General features: G+C 62.4%; 1 protein-coding gene across 1 annotated transcript in view; it reads left to right on the forward strand.

The window, feature by feature from the left end:
* The window catches only part of LRP1 (LDL receptor related protein 1), a 73,721-nt gene that overhangs the window by 48,500 nt on the left and 7,047 nt on the right, over nt 1-18,174 (forward strand). The window contains 32 exon segments of the mRNA XM_017728668.1: nt 69-198; nt 672-798; nt 986-1,137; nt 1,252-1,376; nt 1,538-1,909; nt 2,931-3,120; nt 3,482-3,686; nt 4,239-4,431; nt 4,967-5,092; nt 5,178-5,306; nt 6,137-6,256; nt 6,865-6,978; nt 7,347-7,496; nt 7,749-7,883; nt 8,364-8,480; nt 8,665-8,793; nt 8,869-8,991; nt 9,390-9,530; nt 9,617-9,804; nt 10,287-10,470; nt 10,649-10,734; nt 10,980-11,099; nt 11,634-11,821; nt 12,213-12,418; nt 12,612-12,800; nt 12,977-13,125; nt 13,530-13,623; nt 13,902-14,018; nt 14,110-14,229; nt 14,659-14,781; nt 15,361-15,486; nt 16,493-17,062. Coding sequence (XP_017584157.1) covers nt 69-198; nt 672-798; nt 986-1,137; nt 1,252-1,376; nt 1,538-1,909; nt 2,931-3,120; nt 3,482-3,686; nt 4,239-4,431; nt 4,967-5,092; nt 5,178-5,306; nt 6,137-6,256; nt 6,865-6,978; nt 7,347-7,496; nt 7,749-7,883; nt 8,364-8,480; nt 8,665-8,793; nt 8,869-8,991; nt 9,390-9,530; nt 9,617-9,804; nt 10,287-10,470; nt 10,649-10,734; nt 10,980-11,099; nt 11,634-11,821; nt 12,213-12,418; nt 12,612-12,800; nt 12,977-13,125; nt 13,530-13,623; nt 13,902-14,018; nt 14,110-14,229; nt 14,659-14,781; nt 15,361-15,486; nt 16,493-17,062 — 5,238 coding nt within the window.

The following is an 18,174-nucleotide window of genomic DNA, read 5'->3' on the forward strand; positions in this document are numbered from 1 at the left end:
GGGGCTCGGGACCTGGGGACAGCGGGGGCAGCGGGGCTTGCCAGGGGCTTCACCGTCCGCTCTTGCAGGAAACATCTACTGGACGGACCAGGGCTTCGATGTCATCGAGGTGGCCAGGCTGAACGGGTCCTTCCGCTATGTGGTCATCTCGCAGGGGCTGGACAAGCCACGGGCCATCACGGTCCATCCAGAGAAGGGGTGAGTCACCGCCCCAGAGAGGGGCATCACCCGCAGGGTGGGCACAGGGTGAGACCCGCGCAGCTCCCAGCAGAGGGGGACACAGTAGGGTGTGCACACAGCAGGGAAGGACTCACACATCTCCTGCCACACCAAGGAGTCCAAACCCTGGATTCAACCACTGATGGGCTGAACTCCCTGGGAGCCCCTTGGGAGCTGGTGGGTGCCAGTACCTCTGGAAATCCAAGCAGAGCCTCCCCAGACTGGCTCCAGCTTTGGACAGAGCCCCAGGGAGAGGAGCGGTGTTTGGATGTGGGGAGGGTTGGAGATGCAGGGGATGTGATGCCCAGTCTGTGAGCGGGCAGGGTCTGCACTGAGGCCCCGGTGTGGGGGGATGAATGGAGTGGTGTTTGTCCTTTACTCCAATGGCCAAAGGGCCTCAGGATGCTGCTCCTGGTGACGTCCCTGCGGTGACGTCCCTGCTGTCCCCTCAGGTACCTGTTCTGGACGGAGTGGGGGCAGTACCCCCGCATCGAGCGCTCGCGCCTGGACGGCACCGAGCGGATGGTGCTGGTCAACGTCAGCATCAGTTGGCCCAACGGGATTTCTGTGGACTATGAGGTACAGTCAGCATCTGGTACCAGTCCCAAGGGTCCCTGTGGCCATGTCCTGTTGCTGGTGGGGACATGGTTGCCCTCCTCGGGGCTCCAGGAGGGTTGTCCAGGGTGGTCTGAACCCCGGGATATCCTGCCAGAGGTGCAGAGGGTGCTGCCCCCAGGCCAACTGGGATGTTCTCCCATCCCCGCAGGATGGGAAGCTGTACTGGTGCGACGCCCGGACAGACAAGATCGAACGGATTGACCTGGAGACAGGCGAGAACCGGGAGGTCGTCCTGTCCAGCAACAACATGGACATGTTCTCCGTGTCGGTCTTTGAGGAATACATCTACTGGAGCGACAGGTGCGGTGCCAAGGGGGCTGGGGGCTGTGTGGAGGGCGGGGGGAGCCGGTGGGTGCTGTGGTGAGGTGGGGAAGGGTCCTGTGCTGGTCACTCGGTGACTCCGTCCTCCTTCAGGACTCACGCCAATGGCTCCATCAAAAGAGGCAACAAGGACAATGCCACCGAGTCAGTGTCGCTGCGGACCGGGATCGGCGTGCAGCTCAAGGACATCAAAGTCTTCAACCGGGCCCGGCAGAAGGGTAGGTCCGAGCGTGGGGGGCAGCTCCTCATGTCGGGAATGGGGATGGAAACAAATGCGTCACCGTGTCCCTGCTGCCTCCGGGAGCGCTGAGAGCCGAAAGCGGCCGAGCGTGTGCATCCTGCCCAGTGCCTCGCCCAATCCCCCCTGTCCGCCCACCAGGCACCAACATCTGTGCCCAGAACAACGGGGGCTGCCAGCAGCTGTGCCTGTTCCGCGGCGGCGGGCAGAGGACGTGCGCCTGCGCCCACGGGATGCTGTCTGAGGACGGCGTGAGCTGCCGGGACTACGACGGGTACCTGCTCTACTCGGAGCGCACCATCCTCAAGAGCATCCACCTCTCGGATGAGAACAACCTCAACGCGCCCATCAAACCCTTCGAGGACGCGGAGCACATGAAGAACGTCATCGCCCTGGCCTTCGATTACCGCTACGGCTCCAAGGGCAGCAACCGCATCTTCTACAGCGACATCCACTTCGGCAACATCCAGCAGATCAACGACGATGGCACGGGGCGCAAGACCATCGTGGAGAGTGAGTGGCACAGGGTTCTCCCCTCTGTGCCCACCCTCAGACCCCTCTCTCTGTCCTCCCCCACCTCCTCCCACACCCCGAAGGGTTTTGGTCCTTGGATAATGTGTTTTGTTGGAGGGGCAGTGGGTACAGGCTCAGCTGTGAGGTTTCTGAGGAGCCTCTGGAAGTGGATACAGGCACTGGGAGCAGCCTGCAGAGCTCGTTGTGGCACAGAGAGCGTGTCACGAGGCTCGGGCAGGCATGGCTCTAGAAACAGGCACTGCAGCGAAGTTGGGATCGGCTCTGTGCTTGCACTCACCTCCCGAGGCAGCGCCCTGAGCCCTGACCCTTGGGGTGCCCAGCCCTGGCCTCACCTCCAGCCCTTGCTTTGCACTTGGTTGGGCTTATTGGCACCTGCAGCAGCTTCAAAGAGCTGTGGTTGCTGCTCCAGGAGCTCCCCGGGCCTTGGACGTGCTGCTAATGAGGGAGTTCGCAGCGGCGCTCGAGGTGCTTTATCCCTGAGAGGGGAGAGCGCGGCCCAGCTCTCACAGCCGCCTCATTAAATCCTTTGCTGAGCACTAATGAGGGGGGAGGATGGGTGCATGGCTCAAGTTCCCAGCTGGGAAGGGCTCCCTGGTCCCCACCAGGCTTTGCCTTGTCACTTTGTGCCCCAGGGGCTCAGCTGTCCCCTGGCAGAGGGAAACCCTGCCCTTCCCAGCGCTGCTGCTGTGGGCCCGGAGCAAGGTCTGGCTGGTGTGGAGCTTGAGAGCCAAATTCAAGTCCTTGGTGTGTTGTAGGTGTCCATCCCTCAGCCTTCCTGCAAGGGAGGGCAGAGCTCTGCCCACGAGATTCCCGAGTCTCAGGGGTCTCTGCTCCTCCCTGAGTGCAGCCCCCAGCCCCGCTGAGTCTCCACCCAGCAGCCAAAGCCTCCGAGGGATTTTTGGGCTCTAATTAAAAGCAAAAACTTCAACATCCCAGTGTCAGGGTCAGCGCTGGCCATGCAGGGGTCCGGGCTGAGTGTGACCCTTACCTGTCCCCCCAGACGTGGGCTCGGTGGAGGGGCTGGCGTACCACCGCGGCTGGGACACGCTGTACTGGACGAGCTACACCACGTCCACCATCACCCGGCACACCGTGGACCAGAGCCGGCTCGGGGCGTTCGAGAGGGAGACCGTGATCACCATGTCAGGGGACGACCACCCCCGTGCCTTTGTGCTGGATGAGTGCCAGAAGTGAGTGGCCACTGAGTGTCCAGCCAGCCCCCCCAGGGGTCCACGTGGTTGCAGTGGACATCGCTCCACTGGGAAGGAAGCTCTGGATCCCAGCACAGAGAGGATTGGACCCCCAGGGAGGAAAGACCCTGTGCTCCCCCCCCCTCACAAATCCTTCAGCACCCCAAAGCAGCTCCAGACGCCCCATCCCATCCCCATCCACAGAGTGCCACATGTCCCAGCAGCCTCATTCACCCCCTTCCCACTCTTTTTATGTGGGAATGATGTCCCACCCATCCCCCAGCCTCTGGAAGCCCCCCAGCCGTGGAGGGATATGGCTGAGCTGGGGCTCCAAAAGCGTTGTGTGTCTGTCCCCTCCCAGCCTGATGTTCTGGACCAACTGGAATGAGCAGCACCCCAGCATCATGCGAGCCACCCTCTCTGGTGCCAACGTCCTCATCATCATCGACCAGGACATACGGACGCCCAACGGGTTGGCCATTGACCACAAGGCTGAGAAGATTTACTTCTCTGATGCCACCCTGGACAAGATCGAGCGCTGCGAATACGACGGCTCCCATCGCCACGTGAGTCTGAGGCCAGTGAGATGGGGAGGAGAGTGTCCAGACTGGGGCTGGAGCGTGGTCGGAGGGAAGCAGAGCTGTTCCTGGGGCTGGGGAGGTCAGGCATTCCACTGGGGTGGACACTGGGTGTGTTTGGGGCATCCCACAGCAGGTTCCTCCTGCTCCCGGTTTGCCTGTGTCCCTGAGAAGTGAGGACATGGCTTCGAGCTGCACTAGAGGAGGTTCAGGCTGGACATGAGAAGGAATTTCTTAATGGAAAGGGTTGTTAAACATTGGAAGGGGCTGCCCAGGGAGGTGGTGGAGTCACCATCCCTGAAGGTGTCCAAGGAGCAACTGGACCTGGCACGGAGTGCTCTGGAGGGGGTTGGTCACAGGTTGGACTTGATCTTGGAGACCTTTTCCAACCTCAGGGATTCTGTGAAGTGTCCAAGGCCAGGTTGGACGGGGCTTGGAGCAACCCTGCAAGGTGTCCCTGCCCATGGCAGGGATGTGGGAACCGGATGAGTTTGAAGATCCTTTCCAACCCAACCTGTTCCACGATTCTGTGGCTGGCAGGTGATCCTGAAGTCGGAGCCCGTGCACCCCTTTGGCCTGGCCGTGTACGGTGATTACATCTTCTGGACGGACTGGGTGCGCCGGGCCGTGCAGCGCGCCAACAAATACGTGGGCACCGACATGAAGCTGCTGCGCGTGGACATCCCCCAGCAGCCCATGGGCATCATCGCCGTGGCCAACGACACCGACAGCTGTAAGGACCCTCTGCTGTCCCTGCAGCGTCCCTGCCCTCTGCCCCTCGCCCTGTCTGCAGGTCTGGGGAAGGGGAATCCATCCCACCGTCCTTCCTGGCCCTTTGGGAGCCCATCCCACTGTCCCTCATGGTCCTTTGGGAGCCCATCCCACCATCCTTCCTGGCATTTTGAAAATCCATTTCTCTGTCCTTCCGGGAACTTTAGGAACCCATCCCACCGTCCTTCCTGGCCCTTTGGGAATCCATCCCATCGTCCTTCCCAGCTTGTCATTTCCCCCTCATGACCCTCACGCCAGAGTTGTCCATATCCAAACCCTGTGCAGGCTGAAGACAGAGAGGATTTGCCCTGTCCCTGTTCTTCCAGGGCATCTCCTTGTAAAATGTGGGGAGACCGGGTGCCTCCAGCCCCCTACCCCCTCCGTAACCCCATGGGAAGGGCCTGGGGAGGGATCCCTACTTTTTGGCCCAGCAGGGAGGACAAGGAGCAGGGGCTGCTGGGTCCATCCCTGGTGTGACCACCATCCCTCTGTCCTAGGCGAGCTGTCCCCATGCCGGGTGAACAACGGCGGCTGCCAGGACCTGTGCCTGCTCACCCCCAAGGGCCACGTCAACTGCTCCTGCCGCGGGGAGCGGGTCCTGCAGGAGGATTTCACCTGCAAAGGTGAGGGGGGTGGGAGGGGCTGAGGAAAGGAGGGGGTGAGGCCGATCTCAGGCTGGCAGAGCTGACGTGTCCATGCTCTGTCCAGCTGTGAATTCCACCTGCAACGTGCACGACGAGTTTGAGTGCGGCAACGGCGACTGCATCGACTTCAGCCGCACCTGCGACGGCGTCGTGCACTGCAAGGACAAGTCGGACGAGAAGCAGTCCTACTGCAGTAAGGTTCCTCCTCTTGCTGCCTTGCTCACCCACACACGCACCCTGGCACCCCAGACACCCTGCCCGGGCTGCCAGCTCTGCTCAGAGAGTCACGGAATGGTTTGGGTTGGAAGGGACCAAATCTGGGGCTTCCCCTTCAAGGCAGCCAAACACACGAGGCAGGAACCTCCACACAGCCTTGCGAGGTCTGTCCCTTGTTAATTAGTCTTAGAACCTCTTTGAATTTGCCATAAAAACTTAAAGACGATGGAGGCAAAAACTTAAGGGGGTGGAAGATGACAATTTAGGATTCACAGCGCTCCAGTAAATCAATCCTTTTCCCTGTGTTCAAGATCATGGAATCATGGAACAGTTTGAGTCAGGAGGGACCTTAAAGCTCATCTCATTCCACCCTCTGCTATGGGCAGGGACACCTTCCACTAGCCCAGGTTGCTCCAAGCCCCATCCATCCTGGCCTTCGACATTGCCAGGGTTGCTCAGCAAAGAGAACCAGGGCTCCGGGGCGTCCTTGCATCCCTCAGGTGCTCACAGTCCCTCCTACCCTCCCAGAGCTGTGCCCAGCCAGGCTTTAAGGTCTCCAGACCTTTTCAGGTGTTGGGGATGGGCTGGAGAGCAGAACACCTGCAGCTGAGCCAGTGGGATCTGCAGCACCCTCAAACACCAGCCGTCACCCCTCTGCACCAGGGATCAGTTCCCTGATCCTGCTCTGTGGTTTCTTCCCCTGCTGAAGGGTCCCTGACGATCTGAGCACCTCGGGGGTGCCTGCCCTTCCTCTGCTCACCTCTTCCTCCTCCTCCTCTTCCTTCTTCTCCTCCTCCTCCCTGGCAGGCAGCCGCAAGTGCAAGAAGGGGTACCTGCACTGCATGAACGGGCGCTGTGTCGCCAGTCGCTACTGGTGCAACGGCGTGGACGACTGCGGGGACAACTCGGACGAGCTGCCCTGCAACAGTGAGTGTCTGCCTGGCGCCCGGCCAGCCCTGCCAGGGCTCTGTCAGCTGCCTGGGACGGGGACAGCGGCTTCAGGAGGGAGTTACCATCAGCTTGACAGGAGCAGAGTAGAGCTGGGGCTTAACGGAGAGTCAGGGTCAAGCTTGTGCTGCTTTGGAAAGCTCACGGAGTGACAGCTGAGAGGAAAAACGCCTGGGCATGGGCATGCAGTGCCCGGAGCCTCCCAACAAGAGTGGTTTGACACCCAGGAGGGGCACAGGGCGCAGTGTCACTGCTCCTCATGGCTCCCAAGCATTCCCAAAGGCAACACCCCCTTAGGGGGCTGCAGGATGGGTCTGCTGGGTCCCAAACTGACAGGGGTGGTCGAGAGCTTCTCAGAGTCCTGTCCAGGCCTGGTTGTGTCAGGGAGAGGGGCTCAGACTGCCAGGCAGAGCGTGAGCCGGGAGGCACCGCGTCTCCTCCGGAAGGAGATGGGGTCTGGGAGCGCTCTGGGCAGCCCAGAGCTGTGTGGTCAGTGGGGGGGTGTGGATGCCCCTCTGCAGCACCCGTGGGTGCCATGGGGTGGGTGTGCACTCGGGGTCCCACCACCCTGCCTCATCCCCTGGCAGAAACCAGCTGTGCCGCCACCGAGTTCCGCTGCCGAGACGGGAGCTGCATTGGGAATTCCAGCCGCTGCAACCAGTTCATCGACTGCGAGGACGCCTCGGATGAAATGAACTGCAGTGAGTGCCTTGCTGCTGCCCCTGACCCCTCCTCAGCTCTGGAGATGCTCCTGCCCTCGGTGCCAGTGGCAGGGACCTGGTCTTTGGGATTTGTGCTGGATCGGGGAGGGAGGAGGGTCCTGCTCCTGTCCCGCAGCTTTAGGGCACCTGCCAGATGAGGCAGCTGCAGCCCATCCCTGCAGCCCCCCCCTGCCATGCATCCCTGCCACCCAATGGGTCCCTGCAGCCCTGGGCACGTGTGGGGCACATCTGGGGGTGTTTGGGGTGTGAGAGGCTCCGGCAGCCGGGCAGAGGCCAGTGCCACGTGGTGGGAGCTTCTGGCGTGGTTCCTGCTGTGTCACCGGGGCTCCTGCTGTGATTCCTCGCAGCCGCCACCGACTGCAGCAGCTACTTCAAGCTGGGGGTGAAGGGCACCACGTTCCAGAAGTGTGAGCACACGTCCCTGTGCTACGCACCCAGCTGGGTGTGCGACGGTGCCAACGACTGCGGTGACTACTCAGACGAGCACAACTGCCCCGGTGAGAGCGGGAGGGCAGAGGGGGCTCCAGGGGCAGGGATACCCCTTTGGGGTCTGCTTGGGCTGTGGGTGCTTTGTTTTCCCACTGGGACTGTTGTCCTCTGCCCGTGTGGCTCCAGTGCAGAGGGTGCTGCAGGGATCGGGGATGCGGGACCTCAGGGGGATTTTGAGGAGGAATCCTTCAGTGCCGGGCTGGGAGGAGGCAGGACGTGGCCACACCGTCGTCCTCACTGATGTTTCCTTCACAAAGTAGGTGGGAGGAAGCCCAAATGTCCGTCCAACTACTTCGCCTGCCCGAGCGGGAGGTGCATCCCCATGACCTGGACCTGCGACAAGGAGGACGACTGCGAGAACGGCGAAGATGAGACCCAGTGCAGTGAGCGGCAGGGTCAGGATTTGGGCCAGGGCACAGGGCGGTGCTGGAGGGTGGGCAGGGCCCTCTTCTCTACCTGACATCCCTTTGCCAAGGACGAGACCCCACATTCCTCACCCTGTGTGGTTTTACTACACACTCTCGGGCTTTTAGCTGTGACCAGTATAAATGTCCTCCTGTGCTGGTTTGATCAGCACATACACAAGTGTCCGTGGCCCTTTTGAACGGGGCCACTTTTGGCTCCCTTCAGCTTTGTTTTTAGTTCTAACCTCCTGGAACAAGCCCCAAACAGTGCTCAGGAGCTGGGGGTCTTCCCCAGCTCCAGGAATAGGGAGTCCCCCACCAGCCCAGTGGTGCCCATCACCACGAGCAGTACCCCCAACACCCCCCTGGGCTCCTGGAGCCCGGCTGACCCAGCCTGGCCGTGCTCTGCTGGTGTCTCCTCCCCAGATCACCTCGCTCTGACCTCCATATCCTACTCTTCTCCTCTCCCAGACAAGTTCTGCTACCCCGTGCAGTTCGAGTGCAACAACCACCGCTGCATCTCCAAGCTCTGGGTGTGTGACGGGGCTGACGACTGCGGGGACGGCTCTGACGAGGACAGTCGCTGCCGTGAGTCTGCCGCAGCCCCTCTCCCCTGCCTCAGTCCCTGCCTGCTCCATTGCCGTGTTCCTGCCTCTGCCCATCCCTTCTCCCACCCGCAGTCTCACCGCTCTCCTGGGCTCTGTGTCTTGGGGTTCCCCAGAGCCTCCAGCAGTGGGGTGACCGGACTCCATCCTGCTCCTCCCTTCCCCAGGGCTGACCACCTGCAGCTCAGGATCCTTCCAGTGCCCAGGCACCTATGTGTGCGTGCCGGAGCGCTGGCTCTGTGACGGGGACAAGGACTGTGCGGATGGGGCCGATGAGACCCTCGCTGCCGGCTGCTGTGAGTGCCCGAGGGAGGGGGGCTGGGGGTGGTAGGGGGCTGGCAGGGGCTGACGGTGGCGGCGCCCTGTTGCAGCGTACAACAACACCTGCGACGAGCGCGAGTTCATGTGCGGGAACCGGCAGTGCATCCCCAAGCACTTTGTCTGCGACCACGACAACGACTGCAGTGACGGCTCTGATGAGTCCCCAGAGTGTGGTGGGTGTCTGTGGGACCCAGGGGGCCTGAGCTGGACTGACCCACTCCTCCTGGGCTTTGGGACGGTACCCTGGGAGGGTCTTCATCACCCCGGGGGGGTTTGATGTGAGTGTGGTGAGAGGGAACTCGGAGAGGCAGCAGAAGGGGATTATTGGTGGAGAGCAGCCCTTCAGCCCTGGCATCTCTCCAAACCCACGGAGAGATCCAAACCCACGGAGGGATCCGTGTGTGTGCAGAGCAGCCCTGTCCCAAGCCAGCTGCTCCGTGGTGTCCCTGTCACTCCCAGCAGCTCGGGAAGCTTTGCCTCCGTGGTGCCTCTCTTTCTCCGAGTGGCTCCACGGTGCCTCCAGAAGGTTCAGGAAAGTGGGATGCAGGCTGAGCCCCTCACCCTCCCTCAGAGTACCCCACCTGTGGCCCCCACGAGTTCCGCTGTGACAACGGCCGCTGCCTCAGCAACCGGCAGTGGGAGTGCGATGGGGAGTTCGACTGCCACGACCACTCGGACGAAGCACCCAAGAACCCACGCTGCAGCAGCCCAGGTACCTGTGGGGTCACGGTGGGGTCCCAGGGGGGATAGTGGGGTCCCAGCCACCCCCCACTGACCACTGCCACCTCTTCTCCACAGAGAACAAGTGCAATGACTCCTTCTTCCTCTGCAAGAACGGGAAGTGCATCTCCGAGGCGCTGCTCTGTGACAACAACAACGACTGCACTGACGGCTCCGACGAGCTGAACTGCTTCATCAACGAGTGCCTCAACAAGAAGCTGAGTGGCTGCTCCCAGGAGTGTGAGGACCTCAAGATCGGGTACAAGGTAGGGGGCCATGGGGTGGGGGGCTGCCTGCAGGGATCGTAGAGTTACGGAATGCCCTGAGTTGGAAGGGACCTACAAGGATTGTTGGAAGTCCAGCGCCTGCCCCTGCACAGGAGACCTCAACAGTCCCACCCTGTGCCTGAGAGCGTTGTCCAAATGCTCCTGGAGCTCTGACAGCCTCAGGGCTGCGCCAGCCACCAGAGCCTGACCACCCTCTGGGGGAAGAACCTTTTCCTGATATCCAGCCTAAACCTCCCCTGGCACAGCTCCTGCTGTTCCCTCTCCGCAGACCTGAGGGTTGTGTCTGTCCTGTGCCAGCTGGGCCAGGGATGTGACGCGGGCGCTTCAGGCACTGTTTGTGCATCTCAGCTGTCCTTGCCGAGTCCACGTGTCCCACGGTGACACTTGTCACCTCCCAGCACCTGCCACCTCCCGGCGCGCGGGCCTTGGAGGTGTCTGACAGCTCCGGGTTGCTCCTGCAGTGCAGATGCCGTCCCGGGTTCCGGCTGAAGGACGACGGGAAGACGTGCATCGACATCGATGAGTGCTCCACCACCTACCCCTGCAGCCAGAAGTGCATCAATACCCTGGGCAGCTTCAAGTGCCTCTGCACCGAGGGCTACAAGCTCAGACCTGACAACCCCACCAGCTGCAAGGCTGTCACAGGTGAGAGCCAGGATGTTCCTGGTGACCGTGGGATGTTCCTGGCGCTGGAGTTGGTCACAGGGTGAAGTGGCTGCCTCCAACTCACCAGGGAGTGGGGCAGAGAGGGTGGCAGGTCTGCAGGGTTCTGCCCGCGTCCCAGCAGTGCTTCCCTGCCACTTTTCCCTCTTTCCCCACGTAGATGAAGAGCCTTTCCTCATCTTCGCCAACCGGTACTATCTGAGGAAGCTCAACCTGGACGGCTCAAACTACACTCTGCTCAAGCAGGTGCGGGCTGAGCTGGGAGCAGGGGGGACACCAGCCCCACGTGGCTGGGATTTGGGGATGGAGAGGGCCCTGAAGGGCACGGGAGCTTCCAACTGAGGAGTTTGGGCTCTTGGTAGATCCATCTAAATGGCAGGAGGTCACTGTGAGCAAGGAGCAGGCAATGAGGCTGTGGGGTCTATAAAACCCCCCAGAGCCCATGCCAGCCACCGGGGCTGCTGCAACCCTTCTCCCTCCCCCTTCCCCAGGGGCTGAACAACGCTGTGGCTCTGGATTTCGACTACCGGGAGCAGATGATCTACTGGACAGACGTCACCACGCAGGGCAGCATGATCCGCCGCATGCACATCAATGGCAGCAACGTCCAGGTGAGGGGACGGGGCAGCCCCTGGGGCACCCAGGGCACGCAGCCGGGCCTCACCCACCCCCTGCCCTGCTGTGGGGTCATCACTGGGCTCTGGGGATCAGCCCCGTGGGATGTTGGGCAGCCCCATCCCAAGCAGGGGTGGGCTCCATGCTGCCCCGAAGTACGGGACAAGGTGGGCTGGGGGAAGAGTCATGGAGTCATGGAATGATTTGGGTTGGAAGGACCCTTGAAATTCATCCAGTCCCACCCCCTGCCATGGGTTGGGACACCTTCCACTATCCCAGGATGCTCCAAACCTTGTCCAACCTGCCCTTGGACACCTCCAGGGATCCAGGGGCAGCCACAGCTCCTCTGGGTACCCTGTGCCAGAGCCTGCCCACCCTCACAGGGAGGAATTCCTTCCCAATAGCCCATCTAAACCTAAGAGGGGAGTGAGGAAGGAGATCTGGGCTGGCGAGGGGGATGTTGTCACCCCCGAGAGATCAGGGTTTGGTCCTCCCCGCTCAGCCCCGTCACCTTTGATTCCTCCCGGCAGGTCCTTCACCGCACGGGGCTCAGCAACCCCGATGGGCTGGCCGTGGACTGGGTGGGAGGAAACCTGTACTGGTGTGACAAGGGCCGGGACACCATCGAGGTGTCGAAGCTCAACGGCGCGTACCGCACCGTGCTGGTCAACTCGGGCCTGCGCGAGCCCCGCGCGCTGGTGGTGGACGTGCAGAATGGGTGAGAGCCTGGGGGACATGGACCTGCCCTTCTGCACTGGGAACGGGGCTGTGGTCATCTTGCCGTAGTCCCAGAGGTTGGAAGATGGGATGAAGCCTTCCCTCCTGGCCTCAGGATGCTTCTCCCTGCCCTGTGCCTGTTTATCACAGAGTCATGGGGTGGTTTGGGGTGGAAGGGACCTTAAAGACCATCTTGTTCCACCCCACTGCTGTGGGCAGCCACCTTCCACTATCCCAGGTTGCTCCAAGCCCCGTCCAACCTTGGACACTTCCAGGGATAGGGCAGCCACAGCTTCTCTGGGCACCCTCTGCCAGGGCCTCGTCACCCTCACAGGGAGGAATTTCTGTGGTTTCTGACTCAGCCTCTCCCTGCCCTTCTGTTCCATCCCCAGCTACCTCTACTGGACGGACTGGGGCGACCACTCGCTGATCGGCAAGATCGGCATGGACGGCACCAACCGCAGCGTCATCGTGGACACCAAGATCACGTGGCCCAACGGCCTCACCCTGGACTACATCAACAGCCGGATCTACTGGGCCGATGCCCGCGAGGACTACATCGAGTTCGCCAGCCTGGATGGCTCCAACCGGCACACGGGTGAGAGCACCGGGGCTCCCACAGCGCCAGCGGGCCTGGGAGGATGTCCAGGCTGTGGGTCAGGCCTTGGAGTGGGAGGCAGGGCTGCTGGGGACAGTCCCCAGCTCTGGCCACTCCTCTGTGTCCAGTGGCTGCTTCCTTGCGGGAGGGGGACATGGGACAGCCCCTGGCTGAGCGCTTGCTCCCCTCGCAGTGCTGAGCCAGGACATCCCACACATCTTCGCGCTCACCCTCTTCGAGGATTTCATCTACTGGACCGACTGGGAGACCAAGTCCATCAACCGGGCCCACAAGACGACGGGAGCCAACAAGACGCTGCTGATCAGCACCTTACACCGGCCCATGGACATCCACATCTACCACCCGTACCGCCAGCCCGACGGTGAGCGCGGCCCGGGGGTCACCATGCTGGGGAACCACCCTGGAAAAGGGACATGGGGGGACGCTGGCTTGGGCAGGGGGAGCAGGAACAGGGTGACAAGGGTTCTTGCCGCTCCCACGCCGCCCTGAGGGTCCCCAGCCGGGTCTGACTCGCTGCTGTCCCCCTGCTCTCCCCAGTTCCCGACCATCCCTGCAAGATCAACAACGGCGGCTGCAGCAACCTCTGCCTGCTCTCGCCGGGTGGGGGGCACAAGTGTGCCTGTCCCACCAACTTCTACCTGGGCAGCGATGGCAAAACCTGTGTGTCCAACTGCACAGCCAGCCAGGTAACCCCCTGCTGCCTGTCCCTGCCTGTCCCTGCCTGTCCCTGCCTGTCCCTGCCTGCCTGGATAATCCCCGTGCCCCTGTCCCTCCCGCTGTGGTCTCCCCAGGGGTGCTGGGGTGCAGCAGGGTCTTCTGTGGGTGCAGGCAGCACCTCCCTCCTGTGGCACTTCATGTTTGGGGGTGTCTAGGGGAGCCAGAGAGCCTCCTGCTCTGGAATATTCTTCTGCCCCTCTCCTCAAACCCCGGGGCCTGGGTGGGGTTAAGGCTTTGCTCCAGGTTGGGACTTGGGACTACCTGGAGGGGACAGCACAGGGTCAGTGCCCTGGGCTGAGCTCGCTGGGGATGAAATCTTTCGGGGTCCCCCCTCCCCATCCCGAGCCACCTCACGGGCTCCTCTCTCCACCAGTTTGTCTGCAAGAATGACAAGTGCATCCCTTTCTGGTGGAAATGCGACACCGAGGACGACTGCGGGGACCGGTCGGACGAGCCGGAGGATTGCCGTGAGTGCCGGGGGGTGACACAGCCCCCCATGTCCCAGCACCCCTGGGATGTTGGGACAGCCCCGTGGAGGGGAGGGTCAGTCCAATAACGGGATTCAGGGAGCAGTGGGACGCACCTGTCCCTGTGTCGGGATTGTCCCGTGGAGCAGTGCCTGAGCCTGGAGTTGGGTGCTGGCTCCATGCAGAGGACCCCAGAGGGGTCCAGCAGGGGTTTGAGGTTGAGGTTTGCCCTAAAAATGTTCCTCAGAGCAAACCTGTGGCCCTGTGTTATCCCACAGCTGAGTTCAAGTGCAGGCCAGGGCAGTTCCAGTGCTCCACAGGGATCTGCACCAACCCCGCCTTCATCTGCGACGGGGACAACGACTGCCAGGACAACTCGGACGAGGCCAACTGTGGTAGGTTCCCCGCGTCCCCTCGTGCCCCCCAGGCCCCCACAGCGTGCAGCTGCAGCCTGTCACCCCCTGACCATGTCACCTCCTCCCCCAGACATCCACGTCTGCCTGCCCAGCCAGTTCAAGTGCACCAACACCAACCGCTGCATCCCGGGCATCTTCCGCTGCAACGGGCAGGACAACTGCGGGGATGGGGAGGACGAGAAGGACTGCCGTGAGTGGGGGGCTCGGGGTGTGGGGTGGGAGCGAGCGTGGGCCACACTGAAGGGCTCAGGTCCATGTCTTGGGGTGTTTGGCTCCCTGGGGTGTCCCAGGGCTTTCTCCACAGACCCTCTGTCCCCATCACCCCCTGCTGCTGTCTCCTAAGTGGAAATGAAATCCTTAAATCCCTTGAAGTGGATTTGGGCTGAGCCTGTTGCCCAGCTGAGGGATCTGGTGGCCTCTTCCCTGTCCCCCCCCTAGCAGGGAGTCTTCTGGGGCCACTTGATGGCTCTGCTCCATCCCTTCTGCCGAGCACACCAGACCCTTGTGATCCCTGGAGCACCCGCACACCTCTCAGCCCTGCGGCTGGTTTTTGGGACAAGGGGTGGCTGGAGCCTGCCTGCCCTGCTGCCCCTCCTGACACCCCTCCTCCCTCCTGCAGCGGAGGTGACCTGTGCCCCCAACCAGTTCCAATGTGCCATCACCAAGCGCTGCATCCCCCGTGTCTGGGTCTGTGACCGTGACAACGACTGCGTGGATGGCTCCGATGAACCCGCCAACTGCAGTAAGGGGCCTGCGTGGGGAGAGGGGGCTGGCCACGTGTGAAATGGGGCCTCACTGCCACCGGTCACCTCTGTGTGACAGCAGGGTGGCAGGTCCCTGCTCAGTCCCTCCTTGGTCACTCCTTGGTCCCTGCTCTGTCTGCTCAGTCCCTGCTCAGTTCTGCCTTGGTCCCTCCTCAGTCCCTGCTCAGTCCCTGTCCAGTTCTACCCCAGTCCCTCCTCAGTCCCTCCTCAGTCCCTGCCCAGTTCTACCCCAGTCCCTCCTCAGTTCCTCCTCAGTCCTTGCCCAGTCCCTCCTTGGTCCCTCCTCGGTCCCTCCTCAATCCCTGCCCAGTCCCTGCCCAGTTCTACCCCAGCCCCTCCTCGGTCCCTGCTCAGTCCCTGTGGGCAGTGGGCGATGGTGGTGGTGGCTCTGCCTGGATCTGTTCTGCTGGGATCCTCCTGCCCCTGACTTCTCCCTGGACAATGCTTGGAAGGGAAGGGGATCTCCCCCAGCTCCAGGTTGTTCATCGGCCTTGCAGGGAACAACACATGCCTGACCAGTGCTGATCCCTGTGCCTGTGTCACTTTGTCCCCTCCAGCCCAAATGACCTGTGGTGTGGATGAGTTCCGGTGCAAGGACTCGGGCCGGTGCATCCCGGCGCGCTGGAAGTGTGACGGGGAGGACGACTGCGGGGATGGATCCGATGAGCCCAAGGAGGAATGCGGTGAGCAGGGGCTGCGGGGACAAGCCAGCGTCACCTTGTGTCCCTGCTCCCCGAGGGACAGGCTGCCCCAGGAGTTCCAGCTGCTCCTTTTCCGAGTGGCGTGGGCAGGGCTGGGTCAGAGGGAGGTGCAGGGCAGCGCTGACCCCCGTCCCTGTCCTGTCCCTTCTGTCGTGTGGGGCAGTGCTGACCCCTGTCCCTGTCCCACATCTCCCACTGTGCAGGACAGTGCTGACCCCTGTCCCTGTCCCATCTGTACCATCGTGTGGGGCAGTGCTGACTCCTGTCACTGTCCCCATCCCTTCCTTCCCCTTGTTTTGGGCAGTGCTGACACCTGTCCCTGTCCCTGTCCCGTCCCTCCCCTCATGCAGCACAGTGCTCACACCTGTCCCTGTCCCATATTTCCCCTCGTTCAGGACAGTGCTGACCCCTGTCCCCATCCCTGTCCTGTCCCTCCCCTGATTGGGGCAGTGCTGGCACCTGTCCTTGTCCCCATTCATGCCCTCATGCAGGGCAGTGCTGGCCCCTGTCCCTGTCCTGTCCTTTCCCTCCCCTGATTTGGGGCAGTGCTGACCCCTGTCCCTGTCCCATCCATGGCCTATTTGGGGCAGTGCTGACTCCTGTCCCTGTCCCTGTCCCTGTCCTGTCCCTCCCCTGATTTGGGGCAGTGCTGACCCCTGTCCCTGTCCCTTCCCTATTTGGGGCAATGCTGACCGCTGTCCCTGTCCCATCCATGCCCTGGTTGGGGCAGTGCTGACCCCTGTCCTGTTCCTGTCCCATCCATGGCCTATTTGGGGCAATGCTGACCGCTGTCCCTATCCCATCCATGCCCTGGTTGGGGAAGTGCTGACACCTGTCCCTGTCCCTGTCCTGTCCCTCCCCTGATTTGGGGCAGTGCTGACCCCTGTCCCTGTCCCATCCATGGCCTATTTGGGGCAGTGCTGACCCCTGTCCTGTCCCTGTCCCGTCCATAGCCTAACCCTGTCCCTGTCCCTGCTGTCCCTCGCAGACGAGCGCACGTGTGAGCCGTACCAGTTCCGCTGCAAGAACAACCGCTGTGTGCCGGGCCGCTGGCAGTGCGACTACGACAACGACTGCGGGGACAACTCGGACGAGGAGAGCTGCAGTACGTGCCACCCCCGAGCCTTTGCTTTCCCCAGGGCGGAGCAGTGGAGAGGGGACAGGTTTGGGCCCCCCCAGCCCCTCTGCTGCTGCCAGGGAGTGTCAGGCTGGTGGCCAGGAGAGCTACGGTGTCCCCCAGCCAGGACACCCCTGACTCCAGGGGTCTGGAGAGCCTGGCCCTGCAGAGGGGGGCTGTGCCAAGGAGACACCCCAAGGGTGATGGGTGACAGGGAAGAGGTGACCCCAACACGCTCCCTGTGTGGCCGGAGTCACCCGAGGGCACCTCGTCCTGCTTTGCCACCAAGCATCGCCCCGTGTGTCACCCCCTGCCTGGCAGTGGCACCTGGGATGGCGGTGGGGACACACAGAGCTGTCAGGAGGGACCCAGGTCACAACCCCAGGCGTGGGCCAGCGTATGGGGATCCCCAGAGCTGGGGCAGAGAGTCCAGTGCTGCCCCTTCATGAGCTTCCGCTCGTGTGCCAGCACCTGCCCCACTGAGCGGCCAAGGAACACGAGTGTCCTCATGGACAGGACCATTCCCAGGGCTCCACTGTGGCTCTGTCTCTCTGGAGGGGTTCAGGCTGCCTGTGGGATGGCACCAGGGTCTGCTGCCAGACCCTCTCCCACCCCACAGCACCCAGAGGATCCCAGGCTGCCCATGGGATGGCACCAGGGTCTGCTGCCAGACCCTCTCCCACCCCGCAGTGCCCACCGGGTCCCTCTGTCTCCCTGCAGCTCTTTAGAGTGCAGCTTTTGTTTTCTTTTCTGTTGATTTCCCGTCGTGTTTTTGAGTTTGTGCCATTTCACTTCATCTTATGTTTTTCTCCATTTTCACACTGTCGTTATGGGGCGCTCAGAGGTAGGTTCCTGCCAAAATCTTTTAATTCCATGTACAGTCTCTCTAAAATCAATGAAGGCAACAATTTCTAGGTGAGGGCAGAGGGGTCAGGACCGGACAATCCAGGTGGATTTACCGAGCATCAGCACCAGCATCCCCCTCCAGTGGGGAGGGTCCGACCCTGCTGCTCCGCAGGGCCCGTGCATGGCTTGGACTTGGCTCCAAAACCCATCCCCACCGTGACTCTCCCTGCTCCACCTGGACACCCCCCGTCCCCCTCTTCCCCCACAGTCCTGTGCCGTGACCGGAGGGTCCCTGTGCCCCAACACCCCGAGGCCGTGGGGAGGGGAAGGGTCCTGAGAGCCATCCCAGGCGGGCGGCTGTGCCACATGCCGTCCTCCTGGATTTGGCACTGGCCGTGCCAGTGAGCTGTGAGGGGGTGTCTGTCCCCGTGCCCTGTGAGGAGGGACAGGGACGAGGCTCTGCCAGGGCACCGCTGCAGTTCCTCCTGCCTGGGGGGCAGCCGGGGTGGGCAGCAGAGGGGCTGGTGCTGCCCTGTGGAGAGTGAGTGACCTGGGGGACAGCCACAGTGCCCCCCAACACTCCTGCAGGGAGCCCTGGAGTGGGGTGGGAAGGGGCTGGGAGGTGGTGCCAGCCGTGCCCCTGTGCCAGCTCCCCCCGCTCTGCCTGTACCCCCCTCTGCCCCAGGGCCCCCCGCGCGGGTGCCGCG

Source organism: Corvus brachyrhynchos, unplaced genomic scaffold (assembly GCF_000691975.1).
Source record: "Corvus brachyrhynchos isolate BGI_N302 unplaced genomic scaffold, ASM69197v1 scaffold193, whole genome shotgun sequence".
NCBI classification, from domain to species: domain Eukaryota; kingdom Metazoa; phylum Chordata; class Aves; order Passeriformes; family Corvidae; genus Corvus; species Corvus brachyrhynchos.